The 22,048-nt window shown below is 37.1% G+C and overlaps 2 protein-coding genes across 5 annotated transcripts; both read left to right on the forward strand.

Moving 5' to 3' along the window:
• The first annotated feature begins 1,376 nt into the window (after nt 1-1,376).
• LOC131333568 (protein LEAD-SENSITIVE 1-like) lies at nt 1,377-3,250 on the forward strand. Its single transcript, XM_058368152.1, has 3 exons — nt 1,377-1,395; nt 2,111-2,295; nt 2,586-3,250. The coding sequence occupies exons 2-3, from the start codon at nt 2,226-2,228 to the stop codon at nt 3,182-3,184; spliced, it is 669 nt and encodes a 222-aa protein (XP_058224135.1). The 5' UTR covers nt 1,377-1,395; nt 2,111-2,225; the 3' UTR covers nt 3,185-3,250.
• A 4,626-nt stretch (nt 3,251-7,876) lies between these two features.
• Nucleotides 7,877-19,256, forward strand: LOC131333570 (protein LEAD-SENSITIVE 1-like). 4 transcript variants are annotated; one of them, XM_058368155.1, is made up of 4 exons: nt 15,315-15,733; nt 16,057-16,136; nt 17,924-18,066; nt 18,370-19,256. In XM_058368155.1, the coding sequence occupies exons 3-4, from the start codon at nt 17,973-17,975 to the stop codon at nt 18,924-18,926; spliced, it is 651 nt and encodes a 216-aa protein (XP_058224138.1). In that variant the 5' UTR covers nt 15,315-15,733; nt 16,057-16,136; nt 17,924-17,972; the 3' UTR covers nt 18,927-19,256. The 4 variants fall into 4 exon arrangements, with proteins under 4 accessions (XP_058224139.1, XP_058224138.1, XP_058224137.1 ...); XM_058368154.1 differs by lacking the exon at nt 16,057-16,136 and having other exon boundaries at nt 15,316-15,733; nt 17,897-18,066; XM_058368153.1 differs by lacking the exon at nt 16,057-16,136 and having other exon boundaries at nt 15,317-15,733.
• Nucleotides 19,257-22,048: the final 2,792 nt, after the last annotated feature.

Genomic DNA, 22,048 nt, shown 5'->3' on the forward strand with positions numbered 1-22,048 from the left:
TCGGAATTTTGTAGGCTCAAAGTATGGTCCATTCACGTATACAAATCCAATTTGTACACCCTAATGGGGTTATTCCAAACCCTAATCGTGCATATGGGTTCAAGCGAACCCGCCGTATTAAAAAAAATGTACTAAAATTTTATATTTTTCTTATATTTAGTTTGACTTCTCTTTAACATTGTCAACACTAAATCATTCATGCATAGCCAAAGCAAATGATATAATTTACATAAATTAAACTTGTGGATAAAGTAGATAATATAATTCAACAAAATAAAATAACCTAAGCCTGATATTTTTTCAACCAAAAGAAACATTCTCACTTACGTAGAGGTTTGCATACAAAAAAAAAAAAATGATCGATCACCTACTTTCTACACAATTATGATAAAGTACCCTGGGGTATTTCTACTAAGCAACAAGCTAGCTGCGGACCACAACTTTTTAGTTGTTCTTATTCAATTTTTTTTTCACTTTTGTTAGTTTTGCACCATATTTTTATGTATTATTGGTTTGTCTCAATGAGAGAAATCGAAAAAATATAAAATTATAACTTTTACACAAGTATATTTGGATATATATATATATAAGAAAAATTACACAAAATTGACTTTTTGAACTTTTCCTTGGATACTTTCCAAAATATGTGTAAAAGTCATAATTTGTACTTTTTCAATTCCTCCCATCAAGACAAACCAATATTACATAAAAGTTTGGTGAAAAATTAACAAACGCCAAAAAATATTGAATAAGAACGAAACCAAAAAGTTATGGTTCACAACTTGTTGCTTAATGGAAACACCCCTTAGTTACGTTGTTGGAAACTTCAATATATTCTTCATGGGAATGAGTTATGTCCGGATGAGGGTTTCCTCCTCCACCGTTTGTGGGCCCTGCTGTGAGTTGTTGAGGTAATCTGAACCGTTCATCTTGTGGAGCTCGCAAAAATTAGCTTTATCGAACATTCATGGGTATATCAAAAATTGAATTTTGCTGTCTGTTTTATAAACCAAAATTCAACTTTTGATGTACCTACGAATGTCCAATGAAACTGGTTTTTTGCGTGGATAAACTATTTTGCGAGCTTTACAAGATGAACAGTTCAGATTACCTCAATAACTCATAGCAGGGCCCACAAATGGTGGAGGAGGAAACCCTCATCCGGACATAACTCATTCTCATAAAGAATATATTGAAGTTTCCAACAACGTAACTAAGGGGTGTTTGCAAAGAAAAGTTCAAAAAGTACAATAAACGCACGGTGGGGGCTCACAATAGGAGGCAGAAACCCCATGGTTTCCACCTCATCCGGAAATAATTTTTTTCTCACTCTTTATATAATTACGGGCCTCGCATCTGCACTCTTGGAACATCGTTTTGCTTTCTATCATCTCGGTAAGTAGTAATGCCTTTATGATTCTCTAGCTCTTGCTTGCTACTACTACTATAATTCCTTGGGGTGTAGAAACCTCAAACTAGACACTTTCATGGGTGACTGAAAGCACAAAGAACTATTTTTGTATATGTTCCCTCCGGGAGCTCAAATCTTATGTACCCAATTTTGTTCTAGTTTTTTTATTTTTGGTAAAACAGGGTGTCCCAAGTCAGCTTGTGCGCATCTCAGACTAATTTCTATAGCCCTTTCTACAGCCGTTTCACACGCTTATGTGTGGGGTGAGCTGACCCAAGAGTGGTAGACAAGAAAAATTGAACTTGAGACCTTAGAACACACCTAAGTCCCAGGCAAGACCACTTGGCCAACACCTAGTGCCTTTTAGTCTTTTGATCGCGTGAAAATCTTCTCATCTCTTGAGATTTCTACAAGATTCTGCGACTGAAAATACATCAGAACAGTCGTACATACAAAATTGGCTGTAAAGGATTTGAAGGGTTTCGCTAGTAATAGAATGTTCCCCGCCTGCTTTACCTTTAAGGTATATAGCATTTGTATTTGTGGTGTAAGATCGAATATATAGATAACTTTTCCATTTTGAGATTACTCAAGAAAAAACAAATGGAGTACTATTTCGAAAAACAAACCTGCCGTCAAGTTGTATCATCTTCGCCTCCTTGATTTGAATAATTAGGAACATTGCTGTCGGATGTGCAGACGACTTCTCATTACGAAAGCAGAGGCTGAAGAAAAGAAAAGGAGGGCTGCGCGGAGTTGGGTCTATTTTCTAATCGAGTTGAAAGGAGCGACATCGTAGCAGGGGATCATATCTATGCTTGGAGATTTCTTTTTTCTGGATCATATCTATGCTTGGAGATTTCTTTTTTCTTACGCTCATCACGGTCGGTAACAATCATCTATTTTCGATGCTAGCTTTGCTTTTATGATCCTTCATTTCATCCTTCAACACGTGCGTTTCTGATAGACTAAACGAACTAAAGCCCATATTTTTACGGATTTCTTGGCAAGTCATTTACCTTACATACATCAACTAAAATATTATTTAGTAGAAAAACTATATATTGCAATTAATTAGACCGTAGTCCATTTAGTTTAGTGAAAACCCACCGTTGGTGTCTAATTCTCATATATTGTAATAGTGTTTCTGTGATGATATCACTGTATTTGTCAGGCATTTACATTGGTGATGGCCTAGTTATCCATTTCACGGCGCCCCCTGGAAAACTCACGGGTTCAAGTCCTTCTTCGAGTCGTTCAGCTCCCGAGGGCCCACAAAAAACTTGTCCAAATCACCCTCATTGCGGAAGTCGAAAACATGGGAGCGGGGTATCCATCACTTGCTTGGACTGCTTCATAGGAAATGGATCCTTGTATCGTTACGAATACGGAGTCACACAACTTCATTTCCGGTTTCAACTCCGAGGTGGTGCGTGCACAGCTGCTCAATCCGACCCGGCAAGCACCGTGGTCCAGAGGGCCAAGTATCTGTTCGAAAATGGATTCGGAAACTATCACTTGGTTAAGAATAACTGCGAGGGAGCGGGAAGGAGTGGTCAAATAGCTACTCATTTGTCACTGTTTCCTAAGTTATCAGCAACACTTTATCCTTCTTCCAAGGGAACGTTTGTCGACCGAGTTCATAAGTTTAGCAAGGGTAGTTATGCCAATGACATTGGTGTTCGAGACGATGTTATTAAGGCGCCGGGTGAGGACATGGACAAGTTCCATCGTCATTTTGGTGGCAGCTTAATCCTGGCCACTCTAAGATGAAATCGATTTCTGAATTAATTGGTTCATTGTGCTGAGAACCGCTTTATAATAAAGAATATTGTTAACCGCATGTATGTACCAGTTACCACTGTGTGCAACCCACCATGTGTTTATGCCCATTTTTGGCACCGCAGATTGGGCTAGCAAATAATGGCCATTTAATTAATTCTGTAATTAAATTTTGCCAAAATTATATAATTATTGATTGATTAGTTTGTTGGGCCATGGGTTTACTATTAATGGTTGGGCCCAATAATCAGACGCAGCTCATGAAGGATGAAGCCCATGAAAGAAGATGTTGATCTGGCCCACGAAGTAAGGCCCACGGTTTTAGGCCCATGAAGAAGATGCCGATTTGGTTTTTAGGGAGCAAGGCCCACAATTGTAGGGAATTGGTTGTTCCATGGTGGCAGATATTTCCTTCCGATTCAAAGACCAATCGATTTAATCAATTGGCCACATGTCAAATTAGCACAAAAAGAGGAAGTGGAGAGTTACTTGCCACGTCACCCATGATCTTTCAATTGCTGAAAAACCGACCATGATCTTGCATGCACAAAAGGAAGAACCATCATGAGACACATGGCGGCTTGTGAAGCAAGCAGAAATTCGAATTCAGGCCTGAATTATCTTAGTGCTTTGCCTATATATAGTAGAATCAAAGAAGAAAAACGGGTCCAACATCAATCAAAGCCCAGTGCTTCAAAAACATTTTTCTACTTTCAATAAAGTAGACTATCGAGTACCCCGTGCTCAAACCCCATTCGAACTCACTTCTTTAAGTAGTTTGAACCCATTCGAACTCACTTCTTCAAGTAGTTTGAATTTTACTTTTCTTGTACCACTTTATTATCCCGGTGTAATAAAGTTTACGTTTTACGTTTTACGCATTTCCTATACGACTAGGAAATACTAAGTACACAACCGTGCGGCAAACCACAAACCTCCTTGTGATCATTACCTTTTGGGTCACACGCAATCGCCTTACAAGTTAGAAGTCAAGATTCACGACAATCGCCATCCGAAGTTAGGCGCTACAAATCATGGCATGTCCGCACTCAACCAACCAACGCCTACAAACGCATCCGCGCCTTGCTCGGCGTACGCGTGTTCAAAAACGAGAGTTTTCACCATGTCTGTTGAAATTAAGGCCCTTCTTTTGTGAAAGATACAGTGCATGATGCATGGTGTTGATGTGAATCGTTGGGTATGGGTAGGAGTAATAAACATCATCCTTTGTTTGATTCTGGTAAACAGATTGTTTTTGTCATTTTCTTCTGTTTTGTTTTAATGCTTAGTGTATTCTGGATATAAAGATATCATCTACCCATGAAGAACTTAATTTCTCTTATTAATGAAAGTAATTTATAACTTTTCCTTAATTGGATCTCAATCTAAAATATAAGGTGGGCCGGATTTTAGGCCCGAGGTAATAGTGTCAACCTTGTGGATTGTGCTAGGGTAGAGGGTGACTTAGACGGACTGGCCTGGGTCTCATTGGACGAAGTAAGTCCGGTTGGCGAAGAAATATTCTAGAAGGTGCTTAAGAGCAGTACAGAAGGGTCTAGTCGAGATGGGAGTCAACTCTAATCAAGGAAGCTATTGATAAGCATTTTTGAGTATCGAACTCTAGAGATATAGGGATAAGCGCGTATTCCGGATGGGCTAGTTATCTTAGATGCTAAGCAAGGAGAGCCTATAAAAGGAGGGTTCCACCCCTAATTAAAGGTATACACAATCTGCTTCTGAAATTCTAGTTTCCTCTCTTCTCCTTCATACAATCACTGACTAAAGAATCAGAGGGGTATTTCGGCCAAACCCGGCTGGATAGCCTAACATTCTCTGAGTCTTGCAGGTTCACTCGCCATAACCCTACTCAACACATCAGCACGACTAATTCGGAGGCTTGCTTTTCTAAGGTGAAAACCTACCCACCACAAAATCATTTTCAATATCTCAAAAAACAAAAAAACAAAAAACAATAATCGGATACATAATAATCCAGGTAAAAGTATAGCTCTCACAATGCAAATGACACTGAGAAAGAAAATGGGCAATAAGTCCATTTCAGATTTAGGGGCCCAAAATAGTCACTTCACCAAGGTCCATGGACGATAATGTGGTCCACCCTCTCGCCCTTTGGAACTTGTCAAATAATGGATGGATGGATATAAACAGTTGTATATATTTCATAATAACTGGTAATCAATACCCTGTATTATCAAAAAAAAAAAATGTCTTGGTCAATGATGTCCAGTCGATTTATACAAAGTCATAAAAACCATGTTTTCCAGTTGTGATGAGCGTTACAAATCATATATGAATATGGACATTATTACAAATCAAGATTTTAAATTCACCCCATCAAAAAGAAGGGGCGCCGCTATTCGCAGCCCTCTATTTACTCCCGTAGCCCACTAAATTTTGGTAAATGATTGTTGAAAATCATAAATAACATTTCGGTAAATTGCTGTTGAAAACAATATTATATTTCGGTAACTACATGTCGAAAATATGTTCAACTTTCGGTAAACAACTGCCGAACATGCATTTTCGGTAAACATCTGTTGAAAAAAATATTATATTTCAGTAATTGGACGCTGAAAATATATCTCAATTTCGGTAACTAACTGTCGAGTATAATTGAAAATCTTTAACGGGCTATGGGAGTAAATAGAGGGCTGCGAATAGCAGCGCCCAAAAGAAATTTGAAATTCCATTAATTAGCATATCCGTCCAATACTAACCATTAATTTCAGTTCAGATAGATTGCAATGTTGGTTCTTGAACATGGAATTCAAAATTCGATCCTGGAATAAGGTGATGTCATTTTTTTTTTTTGTATTTCTTTATAAATTCTTTATTTTTCCAAAAGGATAACATTATTATTGATAATCATCAGAAAAAACATACGAAGAGCACATCCATCCTTTAACATAGGTGTGGACGGCCACAAAGGTGGAAAAGACTTCCCAAATAGAAGCACCAATACTCCAAAATCCTAAAAGGCCAAGCAATGAAGCGGGCCAAACCCAACAACTCACACACACAGAAACCAACATATCAAACCACCAACAGAAAACACCCACAACGGGTGAGAAAGTCCCCGTGCGGAGGAGAAATACCGACAACATAAACGCAAAACAAAAACCTAACCCTAGCAGCAACCTTCACCACCGCCGCCACACCACAAGATCCCCGTCTTCAATTGAACTAGACAACTTGTAATTTGTTAGTAACATAAAGTATATAGTTCTACCCAGCCAAAAATTTACCACCAGTACTGTAAATAATAAATAACCGAAGGCTGCATTAATTTGAGGTCATTTTTGTTTCTGGAGTGACATGATCAGGGGACAATACATAAATGCTAAAATTGCACCTATTTTCTACCCCTAGTTGCAATATCGATCCATCAAAACATAAATGCATTAATAATTGTTGAAATAACAAACCCCTCATGGCAATTTTTCTTCCCATTAAATTAATGCTACTCCTTCGTCTCAATATTTTGGTATTCAGAGGTCATTTTAATCCCTTTATAATCTATTAGTAGATTGTAGATATTGTTGTCCTGATAGATTATCCATTTCTTTTGACATTTCAACTTAGTTACTATAGCAGGCCGGTTTCGTAGCTAGGACTTTAAATGGAAATAAATTATTAATTTGTTATTTAAAATACCAAGTTAATAAAAACAACAATCTTTAATTCAATGTCTTTGACGTAGTCATGGAGACACATTACAGATGCAAATGTGTAGTACTAGCTCCTCGTCTCAAATGATGGCCTTTTTCTTTTATCAATGTCTTAAAATGAAAGTCTATTTTACGAAGCTAACATTAAAAGTTGTAAAACATTACTCTTTCACTCTTATTTTTCTTTTAAAAATGGGTAAATTGAAAGAGTCAATACCAACTAAATTCCCTATCGTACCATCTACAAATTATTGTATAATCCAAACATCTTGTACAATTAGGGAGTGTTTCCATTAAAAATTTTGGACTACAAATTTTATTTTTTTTGCTCGGAATTTGGACTACAAATTATTGCATTTTGTCATGTTCACTTTAACCCACAATTTCTTCCTCTTCATTTTTTCCCTCTATTTTTCGACTTTATTTTTTCTTTTAACCCTCCCATATACCATCTACAAATTATGGGTAAGTGAAAACAATTTAACATTTTTGGACAGCTAAAAATTGTCCATAACTTATTGGTTAGCGAAAATGCCTCTTTTAGTTGTTGGAAACTTCAATATATTCTTTATATAATTAGGAGCCTCGCATCTGCACTTGGATAACATCGTTTGCTTTCTATCATCTCTGTCAGTGGTAATGCACGTTTCTCTCTTGATTATTAGTACTACAATTATTCCTTGAGGTATAGAAACCTCAAACTAGACCCTTTCACGGGTGACTGAAAGCACAAAGAACTTTTTTTGTGTATATGTTCCCTCCGGGAGCTCAAATCCTTATGTACCCAATTTTGTTCTAGTGTCTTTTTGTCTTTTGATTGCGTGAAAAATCTTCTCATTTTTTGAGATTTCTATGCAATCCTGTGGCTGAAAATACATTGGAACAGTCGTACATGAAAAATTAGATATAATTAAAGGATTTGAGGAGTTTCGCTTGTAGTGAATTAAAAAGTATATAGATTTTTTTTTTTTTTATCCGAAAAAGTATATAGATTACTTTTTCATTTTGAGATTAATTACTCAAGAAACAAATAACTGGAGTACTATTTCAAAAAATAAACCTGTCGTCAAGTTGTATATATCATCTTCGCCTCTTGGATTTGAATAATTAGGAACATTGCTGTCGGATATGTACACAGACTTCTGATTACGAAAGCAGAGGGTGAAGAAACAGAGGGCCGCGCGGAGATGGGTCTGTTTTCTAATCGAGTTAAAATGAGCGACATCGTAGAAGGTGACCATACCTACAGTTGGAGAACTCTCTTTATTTACGCTCATCACGGTCGGTAACAATCATCTGTTTTCAATGCTTTGTTTCTTTTGTGATATGTCGTTTCTTCCTTCAACGTAAGTGTCTTGGGGTGCTTTTCTGCTAAACAAAATGGATTAAAGCCAATATTTATATAGATTTTTAGACAAGTAATTATCCTCGTATACATCAATTAAAGTACCATTGAGCGTAAATAAATTGACAATTGTCACTAGCCTGAAGACAAAAAAAAAATAAAAATTAGCGAAAACGCACCCAAATTCCCCTATTGTAATAATATTCCTGTGATATAATGACATCAATCACAGTATTTCTCAGGCATTTACATTGGTAATGCCCTAGTTATCCATTTCACGGCGCCCCCTGAAAAACTCACGGCTTCAAGTCCTTCTTCCAGTCTCTCATCCTCGAGTACAAAGAACTTGTCCGAATCACCCTCATTGCGTAAGTCGAAAACCCGGGAGCGGGGTGGCCATCACTTGCTTGGACTGCTTCATAGAAGAAGGATCCTTGTATCGTTACGAATACGGGGTCAACTTCTGGCTTCAACTCCGAGGTGGTACGTGCACAGCCGAGCAATCCGACCCGGCAAGCACCGTGGTCCAGAGGGCCAACTATCTGTTCGAAAATGCTATTTATTCTGATGTGGATGGCAGGCAGGTCTATATTTCTTAGTTTTAATAGGACTCCTTACAAGCGTTTTTTTTTTTTTTTTGGGTAAGTAACATGCGTTCTTTCTAGCTACTATTATCTAAAAATAATCGAGTTATTAATGATTGGACGAAACCAAGAAATAATCCCTTACGTGCGAAATTATCGACGATCTCCTTTAAGATCAACGAATCCCATCTAATTGAATATGATTGTATGTGTGATAGCATCTACTATACTAGGAATATCAATGAACCCGATTATTTCAATTGCTCAGGATACCCTTTTTTAGCTTCTAGGTTCTATTTCTTAGTTTAAGATCCGTCTTACTAACTGGAATCAAAGAATTAGTAGATCTATTCCGTCCAAAATGGGAATGATCCTCTTCCGGACTCTACAGAGTATTGTCGCTTGGTTGGCTCTCTTTAGTATCTTACTTTGACTCACCCCGATATCGCCTTTGCAGTTCATCATGTTGCTCAGTTCATGGCTGCCCTTCGCACCACTCATCTTGCTACTGTCAAACGCATTTTGTGCTACCTCAAAGGCACTCTTGATCTTGGTTTCGTTTTTCGACCGTCCAACAGTACTTTAGTCCTACATGCTTTCTCTGATGCTGATTGGGCGGGTTGTCCAAATACGCGACGTTCAACCTCTGGCTATTGCGTGTTCTTGGGCCCTAATCTCATTTCTTGGAGTGCCAAGAAACAACCCACTGTTTCTCGCGCGTTCTATATTTCTGAGTCTGAATACCGATCCTTAGCTCAAGTTTGTGCTGGACTTTCCTTACATCTGGAATTGCACAAAAAAGACTATTTATCGATCTCTGAGAGGTCTGCGAAAATTCGTAGCAAAACGTCTAAAAAAAAATAGTAAAGGAGCAATGTACCATGAATGGAATCAAATATGCAGTATTTACAAACAAAAGTATTTGGTTATTCGAGAAAAAAAATAATACTATTAATGTTAAATTAGGATTAACTAATATATTCTATATAAATATAAAAAACTATTCCACTAAAATTGGGGAGGGGGGGGGGGGGGGGTGTGTGTGGGAGGGAGGGGGCGTAAATATGGGAATAAAAGCATTCAATTCTATTATGGGGTCCGGACTTTTTTGTGGATTTATAACCGCATCTATCATAGGTCTTGGATATTTCTTCGTTGTACCCAGCTTCTTTAAAAAAGACATAAAAAAACGGATAACAGCAATGACTGGGTTTTTTATGGGACAGTTCGTAATGTTCACATCGATCTATGATGAGCCGCTACATCAAGTATTAGTTCAACCTCATAACCTAATTATGCTATTTCTAAGCTCGTGGATTCCGAAACTATAACTTGGTTAGGAATAACTGCGAGGATTTTGCTTTGTACCGCAAGACAGAGATTTTGAAAATTGATGATGCGAGAGTGGGAAGGAGTGGTCAAATAGCTGCTTTTCTGCCACTGACTATGAAAAATGCTGGTCGACGCGATGTTATTAAGGTGCTGGTCGAGGACATGGACAAGTTCCATCGTCATCTGATCGCGGCTTAATCCCGGCCACTTTAAGATGAAATTGGTCTCCGAATTTGTTGGTTCATTGTGCTGAGGATCGCGTTATAATAAAGAATATTGCTAGCCGCCTATACGTACTTACCCAGTTACTACTGTGTGCACCCCACCATGTCTGTTGAAATTAAGACCATTCTTTTGTGGAAGATACAGTACTGCATGATGCATGGTGTTGATGTGAATCGTTGGGTTATGGCAATGAATATCATATATTGTTTGTTTGATTCTGGTAAACAGACTGTTTTGGCATGTTTTTTTGTTTTGTTTTAATTCTTAGTGTAATCTGGATATAATGACGTTATCTACCCATGAAGGAATTTACATCCAACCCACCTCCAGCAAAGATAACAAACGTCAATAATCAAGAGATTTAATTTGAAGGTTCAGTCCTCTTTTTGGAGCTTCAACAGTAGAGGTGTCAAAGCGGATCAAAAAAAAAAAACAGTAGAGGTGTCAAACGTGCGTGTCGTGCCATTCAACTTCCGTGCCAACCGTGCTTCGTGTCGTGCTGTGCTGTGCCCGTTTACTTAAATCGCGTTGTGCCGTGCCGTGCTATTTTCAATCGTGTCGTGCCATGCCGTGCCCATTTACTTAAATCGTGTCGTGTCGTGCCGTGCTGTTTTTCAATTGTGTCGTGCCGGGCCGGGCCCATTTACTTAAATCGTGTCGTGCTGTGCCGACCCGTTTTTTAATCGTGTCTTGTCGTGCCGTTTTTCAATCACGTCGTGCCGGGCTAGGCCCATTTACTTAAATCGTGTCGTGCCGTGCTGGCCCGTTTTTTAATCTTGTAGTGCCATTTTCAATCGTGCCGGCTGGGCCCATTTACTTAAATCGTGTCGTGCCATGTTGGCCCATTTTTTAATCGTGTCGTGCTTCGTGACCTGCCTATTTTACTTGATTGCCGTTTTTAATCGTGTCGTGCCCATTTAGAGGTGTCAAACGGGCCGTGCTTCAAACCCGAGTTCCATAGGACTTGGGTTTGAATCACATGGAGGTTTTTTTTCTTTAAAATTAGTTTTTTCCTTATTTATTTTTAGTTGTTCCAATTTAAAAGCTTATTTTTTTATAAATTATGAAACTAAAATGCCTTGTTTTGTAATTAAAATTATTGTCATTTAATCACATTATATTCATGAGTCACAAGTCAAATTAATAACTTTTTTCCCGTGCCTTGTGTTGTGCCCGGCTAGAACCGTGTCGTGTCGTGCCCAGCCAAAACCATGTCGTGCCGTGCCCATTCAACTACCGTGTCGTGCCCGTGCCCGGCTAGAACCGTGTCGTGCCGTGCCGTGCCCATTCAACTACCGTGTCGTGCCGTGCTGTGCCAGGCCAACTTCCGTGCCGTGCCTGCCCACTTCCGTGCCCCGTGCCAGTCCGCGTGCCCATTAAAACCGTGCCGTGTCGTGCCGTGCCAGGGCACGACCGTGCCCGTGCCCGTGCCGTGCCACATTTAACCGTGCCGTGCCCGTGTCGTGCCGTGTCGGCCCGACCCGTTTGACACCCCTATTCAACAGGACTTTCAAAAATTAACCCACCCTCCTGTTGGGAGTCTGATCCACTTGAGATTTATCTATGTCCGTAAGCCTCATCTGTTGGGGAGAGTATCAACGGAGTCCACACCAAATCGGTCTGGAGAAAATTTAGGGGAAAGTTTTTGAAAAATACTTTTTGACAATGGAAGAAAACAAGGCATGATGCATTGTTCTTCCTCTCAACTCTCTCTCTCTCTCTCTCACCGAACCGAACAAGGCATTATGCATTATATTTTTTGAAAAGGGAGGAGAACAAGATACCCCTTCTCCCACTGAACCGAATTCCCCCCTTCTTGTTCTTCCTCTCAGCTCTCTCTCTCTCTCTCTCTCTCTCTCTAAAGATCTATTGCATCGATTCTCAAACTTTCTCCCTTTCTCCAATTCTTTTTCAAGATTTCTCTTCTACACATGTATATATATATATATATATATATATATATATATATATATATATATATATATATATATATATATATGTATGTATTTGCTTAGAAAAATTATAAATCCGACTTACTTATTCAGAAAAAAAACCTTTCAATTCCTATAATGTAACACTCTACAGACAACAAGAAGGGGCGGAATAATGTTCACTTGGAGCGGTGCGCATTTATTCTGTCGGAGGAAGAACGAGGTGTTGGGATCATTTTATATGTACGGCTTTGAAAGTAAGGAAAATGACGGTCAATGACGTGTTTTGATAATTAATATCCGTCAAGAACATTTTTAACATTAACAAATGTTCTTAGCATATTCTTGACGGATATTAATTATCAAAACACATCATGGACCATCATTTCCCTTGAAAGTTCTGTTTCTAGAAAGATTGAGCTAATTGTGTACCAATTTCATTTTTGGATCTAAAAAAATTAATATCATTTTTAGTTTCCCAAAATAAGCCCAGCCTAAACTATTTTTATTCAAAAAATTCCTCACTTGTTAATTGTTGAAATAACAAACCACCCGTACATCTTGGCCAATGCATGTCAAGCAGCCTCTGGATATATCTTGGCCAATGCAAGTCAAGTTTTTTTTTTTTCCCACGGAAAGAGAGAAGTTCTTATTAACTAAGACCCCGGTCTAAAGACCAGACATCATCCAAAGCAAGATTAGCTAACCAATGAGGGACAGGATCTCCCAATTTTCTAGTCTAATGCCTAATAGGGAATGCTTAGCCAACGAATGGGTTACCCTATTACAAGAACGTTTAACATGCATGAAACTACAAGAGAAAAATAATGGCAGATCAAAGAACTAAGCAATCCAAGAGAATAGAACTGCAATCTGCAAAAAATTTCCCTACTTGAGTTAGTGCTTGAAGAACTTGAAGAGAATCACCTTCCACAACAATCCTTCTATGTATACAATTCAGGTCATAAAAACCACCATCTTTCAATGTATTTGCAGTAGTCATGGACATTACAAATGAAAATGTGTAGAAACGACGGTCCTTTTCTTTTGTGAAAGACTTAAAATGAAAGTCCATTTGAAAAGCTAACATAAAAAGTTGTGGAATATTAGGGTTTTGTTTGGTAAAATTACCAGTTTTTTATTTTTCGTTTATGAAAAACAAGAAATGAGTATTTTTATTTATTAAAAAATAAAACAAAAAATATGTTTGGTGACCATTAAAGTTTTTGTTTATTTATTTTTTGGGCTGCCGAAAGTGTTTTCAAAATAAATAAAAACACAATTTTCGTGTTTCTAGAATTTTCGTAAACAAGTGGAATTGATTATGTATTTTGTAAAAAAAACAATAACATAGACATGTTTTATGGTGTCTGTATCAAAAAATATCAAAAACAAAAACAAAAAAATAAAAATGAAACTTTTCCAAACAAAGCCTAGTCTTTCACTTCTTCTTCTTTTTTTTTTACATTTAAGTGTTATGTCAACAAAGCATTAAATAGGGATAAATTGAAAGAGTGAATACCACAGTTAGGTGCATCTATCAAGGCATAAATGGCAATTGTACGTGCTCAACTATTTTCTTATTTTCCACGGTTAGGTGCATCTATCAAGGAATAAATGCATTTTGAAATCCAAACATGCATCCCGTACAATTAACAAGACTCGCAAAGCCTTGGTCAGTGCTCATCCAGTCTCACTTTAAATGTTTTCTACAAAAATTCGTGCATCATTAAACCCAAAAAAATATATTTCGATATATTAATTTTTTTATACACTATGAAATAAAGTACTCATTGAATACTATTTTAATTTGGTGTAAAAAAGAAAAAGAAATAATACATGAAAATATATTTTTGAGGGGTTTGAAAATGCACAAATTCCCGTAAGAAACATTTAAAGTGGGACGGATTAAATATAGGACCTCGCATCTGCACTTGGCCGGGTAACAGCGTTTGCTTTCTATCATCTCGGTCAGTAGTAGCCTTTACGATTCTCTCTTGCTTACTAGTACTACTATTATTCCTTGGGGGAATTGCATTTCAGAGGCCGGTGGGACAATTATTTCGCAACTCATGGACAGGTTTTTGGGTAATTGCTCTAGGTATGAAACGGAGAACAAATAATTTCTCATATATGAAAACAGAAAGCTAAATGACTATGCTGTGTTTGGCTTGGTATTTGAAAAGTTTTTTGAAAAATAGTAGGAGTAATAAGTGGAAAAAGATAAAGAGAGAAAGTTGAAAGTATGAATAATCTAGAGAAAATCTAGACGGATTTTTTTGAAAAGTACTTTATGAAAATGGAAGAGAACAAAGCAATCATTTAGCTTTCTGTTTTCATATATGAGAAATTATTTGTTCTCCGTTTCATACCTAGAGCAATTACCCAAAAACCTGTCCATGAGTTACGAAATAATTGCCCCACCGGCCTCTGAAATGCAATTCCCCCAAGGAATAATAGTAGTACTAGTAAGCAAGAGAGAATCGTAAAGTCATTCGAAGATGGAAGTTGAATGGGAATGAATGGTTAGAGAATTTTTTTGGGAAAGTATTAAGTTTTTCTGTAGTAACTATGTAATGGGTATTTTGAAATTAGAAATTTCAGATCGGGGATGAACAGTGTCTAGGATTCTTTTTTTTTTAGCTAAATTTGTCTGGAGATGGGGATAATCTCAAACACTCCTAAGCAAATACATATATATACATGTGTAGAAGAGAAATCTTGAAAAAGAATTGGAGAAAGGGAGAAAGTTTGAGAATCGATGCAATAGATCTTTAGAGAGAGCGCGCTGAGAGGAAGAACAAGAAGGGGGGAATTCGGTTTAGTGGGAGAAGGGGTATCTTGTTCTCTTCCCTTTTCAAAAAGCATAATGCACAATGCCTTGTTCGGTTCAGTGAGAGAGAAAGCTAAAAGGAAGAACAATGCATTTCCTCTCAGCTCTCTTTCTCTCTCACTGAACCGAACAAGGTATTGTGCATTATGCTTTTTGAAAAGGAAAGAGAACAAGATACCGCTTCTCCCACTGAACCGAATTCCCCCCTTCTTGTTCTTCCTCTCAGCTCTCTCTCTCTCTCTAAAGATCTATTGCATCGATTCTCAAACTTTCTCCCTTTCTCCAATTCTTTTTCAAGATTTCTCTTCTACACATGTATATATACGTATTTGCTTAGGAGTGTTTGAGATTATCCCCATCTCCAGACAAATTTAGCCAAAAAAAAAAAAAAGAATCCTAGACATTGTTCATCCCCGATCTGAAATTCTAATTTCAAAATACCTATTACATAGTTACTACAGACAAACTTAACACTTCCCCAAAAAAATTCTCTAACCATTCATTCCCATTCAACTTCCATCTTCGGAAAAATCAGAACAAGTTGTGGGCTTATCGGAAAAATCGGAAAAATCTCCGGCGAATTTGTTCTCTACGAATAACGGTAGTTTTCCCCTCTTATTTGAAGTTTTAATCTCAAATCGGTTTGGGTTTTGAAGTTTTCCCCTCTTTCGTTGTGCGTTTTGAATTTGTTCTCTACTGGGTCTGACTCATCTCTCTCTCTCTCTCTCTTCACACCTCTCTCTTTCTCTCTCTCGTTGTGGGTTTGGATTTTCAAACGGTGGGTTTTGAAACTTTTTATGCACCTTGTATGGATCTAATTAAGTTGCTCTTTTTATGAAACTAAGATGCACCCTGTATCAATGTGTGCTGCTCCCTGTTTCAATAATTAAAGGGTATATTAGTCTAAAAAAATAGGGCTTCCAGGAAATACACGCGGTGGAGTGGTGGAGGCTGTAAATGATGGTGGCTTTGGCTGCGTAATGGGAGAGGGGAAAAGAGGACAAGTTGAGTGGCATTTTTTTCAGGTGTATTTTGCTCATTGAATAGAATAATGTTGCTCCTCAAATGAAATTTTGTTGCACTTTATGTGAAATGTATTGCCTCCAAGTAAAACGAGTTGAGTGACATTTTTGTCATGAGTATTTTTCAATACCAATCAGGGGTATTTTTGTCTTGATAAATTACAAATACCATGTCTTGGGAGACTTGGGAGATGATGTTCTCCTTCCCATGACTTATGAATTTCAAAAAGGAAAAATTTCAAAATAGCACCTGACCTTTTGCACAAATCACATATAGGCACCTGACCTTTTAAAATTATCAAATAAACACCTAACATATTTAAAAACCCATCAATTTTACACCCGTAGTTAACTTTCCATCCAAACAAACGGAAATGCTGAAAATGTATATTTTGGCACGAATATTGGCAAAACAAGATTAAGGCTCATTTGGCAAAACACAATATTATACTCATAAACAAGATTAAGGCTCGATTTGGTTTTAAAAGTTAATTAATAACTTAATTTTTGTCTTTATTCAAAAGAAAAAAAACGCATTTGTTAGTTTTGCGTCAAAACGAATCAATAAGTCACAAAAATTACTTAACTTTTCAATTCAAATCTACCCTAAATAAAGAATCAAGCTTAATTTAATAATTAAATATCCATAACTATGCAACCAAATAAGGTTACTCTGTATTAAATAAAGGAAAAGGAAAAAACAAAAAATATAGAATAGCTAGTCAAGCTTAATTTAGTAATTAAATATCCATGACTTGTCACTTTTCACACCTACTCATGACTATTATATGTTTTTTTGTTTTTGCCTTTTCCTTTTTTTATTTAATATAGAGTAATTTTATTTGGCTGCATAGTTATGGGTATTTAATTACTAAATTAAGCTTGATTCCTTATTTTGGATCGGTTTGGATTGAAAAATTAAGTAATTTTTGTGACATATTGATTCATCTTGACGCAAAACTAATAAATGCTTTTTTTTTTCTTTTGAATAAAGATAAAAAATTAAGTTATTAATTGACTTTGAAAGCCAAATTGAGCCTTAATCTTGTTTATGAGTATAATATTGTGTTTTGCCAAAATGAGCCTTAATCTTGTTTTGCCAATATTCGTGCCAAAATTCACATTTTCAGGATTTCCGTTTGTTTTGGATGGGAAGTTAACGACAGGTGTAAAATTGATGGATTTTTAAATAGGTCAGGTATTTTTTTGATAATTTTAAAAAGTCAGGTGCCTATGTGTGATTTTTGCGAAAAGTCATGTGCTATTTTGAAATTTTCCCTTCCAAAAAAGTAGTCCATCAATTGGGGATAAAAAGCCCCAACGCCCACTGATATGCACATCCCCCTTATTCCTTGAGGTATAGAAACCTCAAACTACGTGTACCCTATCATGGGTGACTGAAAGCACGAAGAACTTTTTCTGTATATATGTTCCCTCCTGGAGCTCAAATCAAATCCTTGTGTAGCCAATTTTGTTCTAGTGTCTTTTTGTCTTTTGATGGTTTGAAAATATTCTCATCTCTTGCTATGCGATCCTATGACTGAAAATACATCGGAACAGTCGTACATATAAAATTGGATATTATTAAAGGATTTGAGGTGTTTCGCTTGTAGTAAATTTAAAAGTATAGATTACTTTTCCATTTTGAGATTAATTACTCAAGAAATAACTGGAGTACTATTTCAAAAAACAAACCTGTCGTCAAGTTGTATCATCTTCACCTCTTTGATTTGAATAATTAGGAACATTGCTGTCGGTTATGTACACAGACTTCTGATTCCAAAAGCAGAGGGTGAAGAAAAGGAGGGCCGCGCAGAGATGGGTATGTTTTCTAATCGAGTTAATAGGAGCGACATCAAAGAAGGTGACCATATCTACAGTTGGAGAACTTTCTTTATTTACGCTCATCACGGTCGGTAACAATCATATGTTTTTATGCTTGGTTTTCTTTTGTGATCTGTCATTTCATCCTTCAGCGTTAGTGTCTATGGGTGCTTTTCCTCTAAAAAAAAAATGGACTAAAGCCAATGTTTTCAATAATTTTTAGGCAAGTAATTCTCTATACATACATCAACTAAAACACCATTGAACATAAACAATTTGACCATTGTCACTAGCCTGAAGACCCAAAAAAATATTAAAACGCACCCAAATTCCCCTGTTGTAATAATATTCCTGTGATATATTGACATATATCGATCACTGTATTTCTCAGGCATTTACATTGGTAATGGCCTAGTTATCCATTTCACGGCGCCCCCTGAAAAACTCACGGCTTCAAGTACTTCCAGTCTCTCATCCTCGAGTTCAGCTCCCGGCCGGGGCCAACAAAGAACTTGTCCGTATTACCCTCGTTGCGGAAATCAAAGACCCGGGAGCGGGGTTGCCATCATTTGCTTGGACTGCTTCATTGAAGAAGGATCCTTGTATTGTTACGAATACGGAGTCACCTTCTTGTTTCAACTCCGAGCTGGTACGCGCACAACTGATAAATCCGACCCGGCAAGCACCGTGGTCCAGAGGGCCAACTATCTGTTCGAAAATGGATTCGGAAACTATGACTTGGTTAGGAATAACTGCGAGGATTTTGCTTTGTACTGCAAGACGGGGCTTTTGAAAGTTGTTGACGATGGAGTGGGAAGGAGTGGTCAAATAGCTGGTTTTTTGCCAAATAATGCTATAATTGTTGCTAAAATTACTGGTCGACCCTATGTTATTAAGGTGCCGGTCGAGGACGTGGACAAGTTCCTTCGTCGTCTGTACAGGGCTTAATCCCGGCCACTTTAAGATGAAATTGGTCTCCGAATTAGTTGGTTCATTGTGCTAAGGATCGCGTTATAATAAATACAGGGCTTAATCCCGGCCACTTTAAGATGAAATTGGTCTCCGAATTAGTTGGTTCATCGTGCTAAGAATCGCGTTATAATAAAGAATATTGCTAGCCGCCTGTACGTACGTACCCAGTTACCACTGTGTGCACCCCACCATGTCTGTTGAAATGCCCTTCTTTTGTGGAAGAAACACTGCATGATGGTGTTGATGTGAATCGTTGGGTTATGACAATGAATATATATCATATATCCTTTGTTTGATTCTGGTAAACAGACTGTTTTCGGCATATTTTTTTGTTTTGTTTTAATTCTTAGTGTAATCTGGATATAATGATGTTATCTACCCATGAAGAAATTAACATCCAAGTATCCAACCCATCTCCAGCAAAGATACCAAACGTCAATAATCAAGAGATTTAATTTGAAGATTCAGTCCTCTTTTTGGAGCTTCAACAGGACTTTCAAAAATTAACCCACCCTCCTGTTGGGAGTCTGATCCACTTGAGATTTATCTATGAGCGTAAGCCCCATCTGTTGGGGAGAGTATCCACGGAGTCCACACCAAATCGTCTGGACCCAATATACATTGAGGTATAGTTCTACTTATTCAAACTTTTTTCCTGTTTGTTTGTTTTGCGCCAAACTTTTGTCAACTATTAGTTTGACGAGAGGAATCGAAAAACCCAATTTTTTTTACTTTTACTCAAATATTTTGAGAAATATCCACTTTTCAGCTAAAAAAGTTCAAAAAACTGGCTCTCTTTTTTTTGTGTGTGTGTGCATAATCTTGGTTATTTTCAGAAATATTTAGGTAAAAGTATTTTTTTTTTTACTTTTCCGATTCATCTCATCAGAACAAATTTGAATAAGGACAAAAAGTGCTAAACTTTTGCTTAGCGCACTACAAGAAAAATTCAATTGGGTGACGAATGAAAATCGTCACAAACTGCATGTTTTTCGTCACAAATAATATAGGTGACGAAAAAAAATTTGTCGACTAAAGGTTGTCGAGGATTCCTACCTGGTGACGAAATCTATTTTTCGTCACCTATAGTGCCTTTTGATGACGAAATATTTCGTCACCAAAAAGTGAATAATTGGTGACGAAATTTTTTTTCGTCACCGATGGGTCACATTGGTGACGAAATTTTTTGTCACTAATATAAGAAATCGGTGACGAAATTTTTCGTTGCGAAAGATGTTTTCATATGGGAAAACAAATCCATCTTTCTTGCTCCTGCTGGGTTTCGAACCCGAGTCCCTTGAGTTTTTCGCGCAAGTTCCAACCAACTGCACTACACACACTTTTCAGTAAATATTTGAAATATCTAATATATAACACATATGTTTAACATGAAAATATATTTCGAATGTAATTTTGGACCTTTAAACATTAAAATTAGCAATTTTATAAACATGAAAGTTGTAGGCAATTGAGTTATTGTTCAAACCCAATTTGAATTATCTCAATCGGAGATTTTAGTAAAGAGTTATGTCCGAAATACATTTAGTGACAAAGCGTAATTCATAAATTTCGTCACGAAAGGTACCCATTTGACAACGAAATATATTTTTTGTCGCTGAAAGCGTTAAAATGGTGACGAAATTATTTTTCGTCACCAAAGTTAAGCATTTGGTGACGAAAAAAATATTTCGTTACTAAATTGCTCACATTTGGCGACGAAATATATTTTTTGTCACCAAATGATTATCTTTGGCGACAAAAAATAATTTTGTCACCTTTTTTAAGCTTTCAGCGACGAAAAATGTATTTTATCGCCAAATGGGTACCTTTAGTGACGAAAATATTTTTTTCGTCACTAAACAGGCATAATTGGTGACGAAATTATTTCGTCATGAAAGTTATCAAAATAGTGACGAATTTATTTTTTCGTCGCCAAATATACTCATTTAGTGACAAAATTAAATTTCGTCGCCACTTTTTCGTCACTAATTTTCATTTTTCTTGTAGTGGCGGAACACCACCTGAATGACCCATTTATCGACTAAAGGGCTAAACCTTGTAAGAGGTGAGTCATCCAATTGTATATTAATCTAAACACGGCCTAGCTCGATCTCCCTCGATTTGATCTATCTTAATCCTTGATCTATTACTAGTCCGCCCATGCATAGATCCACTACAAGAAAATCGGGATCTAGCAACGGTCAAAAGTGTCACTAAAAAACACAAAAAGCATCGCTAAAGCCTATACCATGCCAACGGTCGGCCAAACCGTCACGAGATATCCGTCGGTGTAGAGGTATAGCGATGGTTTAGACGAGCGTTGGTCCAGATTTTTTTTTAGTAACGATTTCTTTAGCGACGCTTATAATCGTTGCTAAAGGCAAATTTTGCTAAAGGCAAATTTTATTTTTTGGAAAAACCACCACTGTGTGACGTAATGGCCACGTGGTCCCCACATGGCACTGATGTGGCACACACGTGTAGCCCGCGTGGCAAAGCAATAATTCTTGCCCCACCTAGAAATCGAACCTAGGACCTCGCGTGTCCGCGCGCGCGTGAACCAGCTGAGCTAGCCCACGACGTGGGTAATTTCAAACAGCTTCTAATACTTATACTATAAAAAACCGGATTTTTCTTAATCCAATTTTTTAAATTCGGTTTATACTATACAAACACCTACTAATATCTTTTTTTCCGATTGGAACCGTCTATTTTTTACATAGTAAAGAGTACATCATTCGTACCAAGAATGAAATTAATCGGGTATCACTACACACTTGTCAGCTATCAGCTCTAATAAGCCCAAATATAAAAGATATTTTTGGAGTAGTCTTAATATCTAACTTCTGGAACATCTAGAAACTCCTTGTCTCTAAATTTTAATTTTAGAGCATATCTATAAATTTAGAATTCTCTATCAGAAATATCTTTAGACTAGAACCATTCATAGAGTAGTATAAATAGAGGTGAGTTAGAGTCATTTTGAACCAAGCCAAAAACATTTGAGTTCTATTGTAATAAAAATATCCCCCTCCATTCTTTTTTTTTTGATTGGCAAAATAAAATTTTATTAAACTCGAAGAGGGTACATCGAGTAA

The sequence above is a fragment of the Rhododendron vialii genome, chromosome 7a (assembly GCF_030253575.1).
Source record: "Rhododendron vialii isolate Sample 1 chromosome 7a, ASM3025357v1".
NCBI lineage: Eukaryota > Viridiplantae > Streptophyta > Magnoliopsida > Ericales > Ericaceae > Rhododendron > Rhododendron vialii.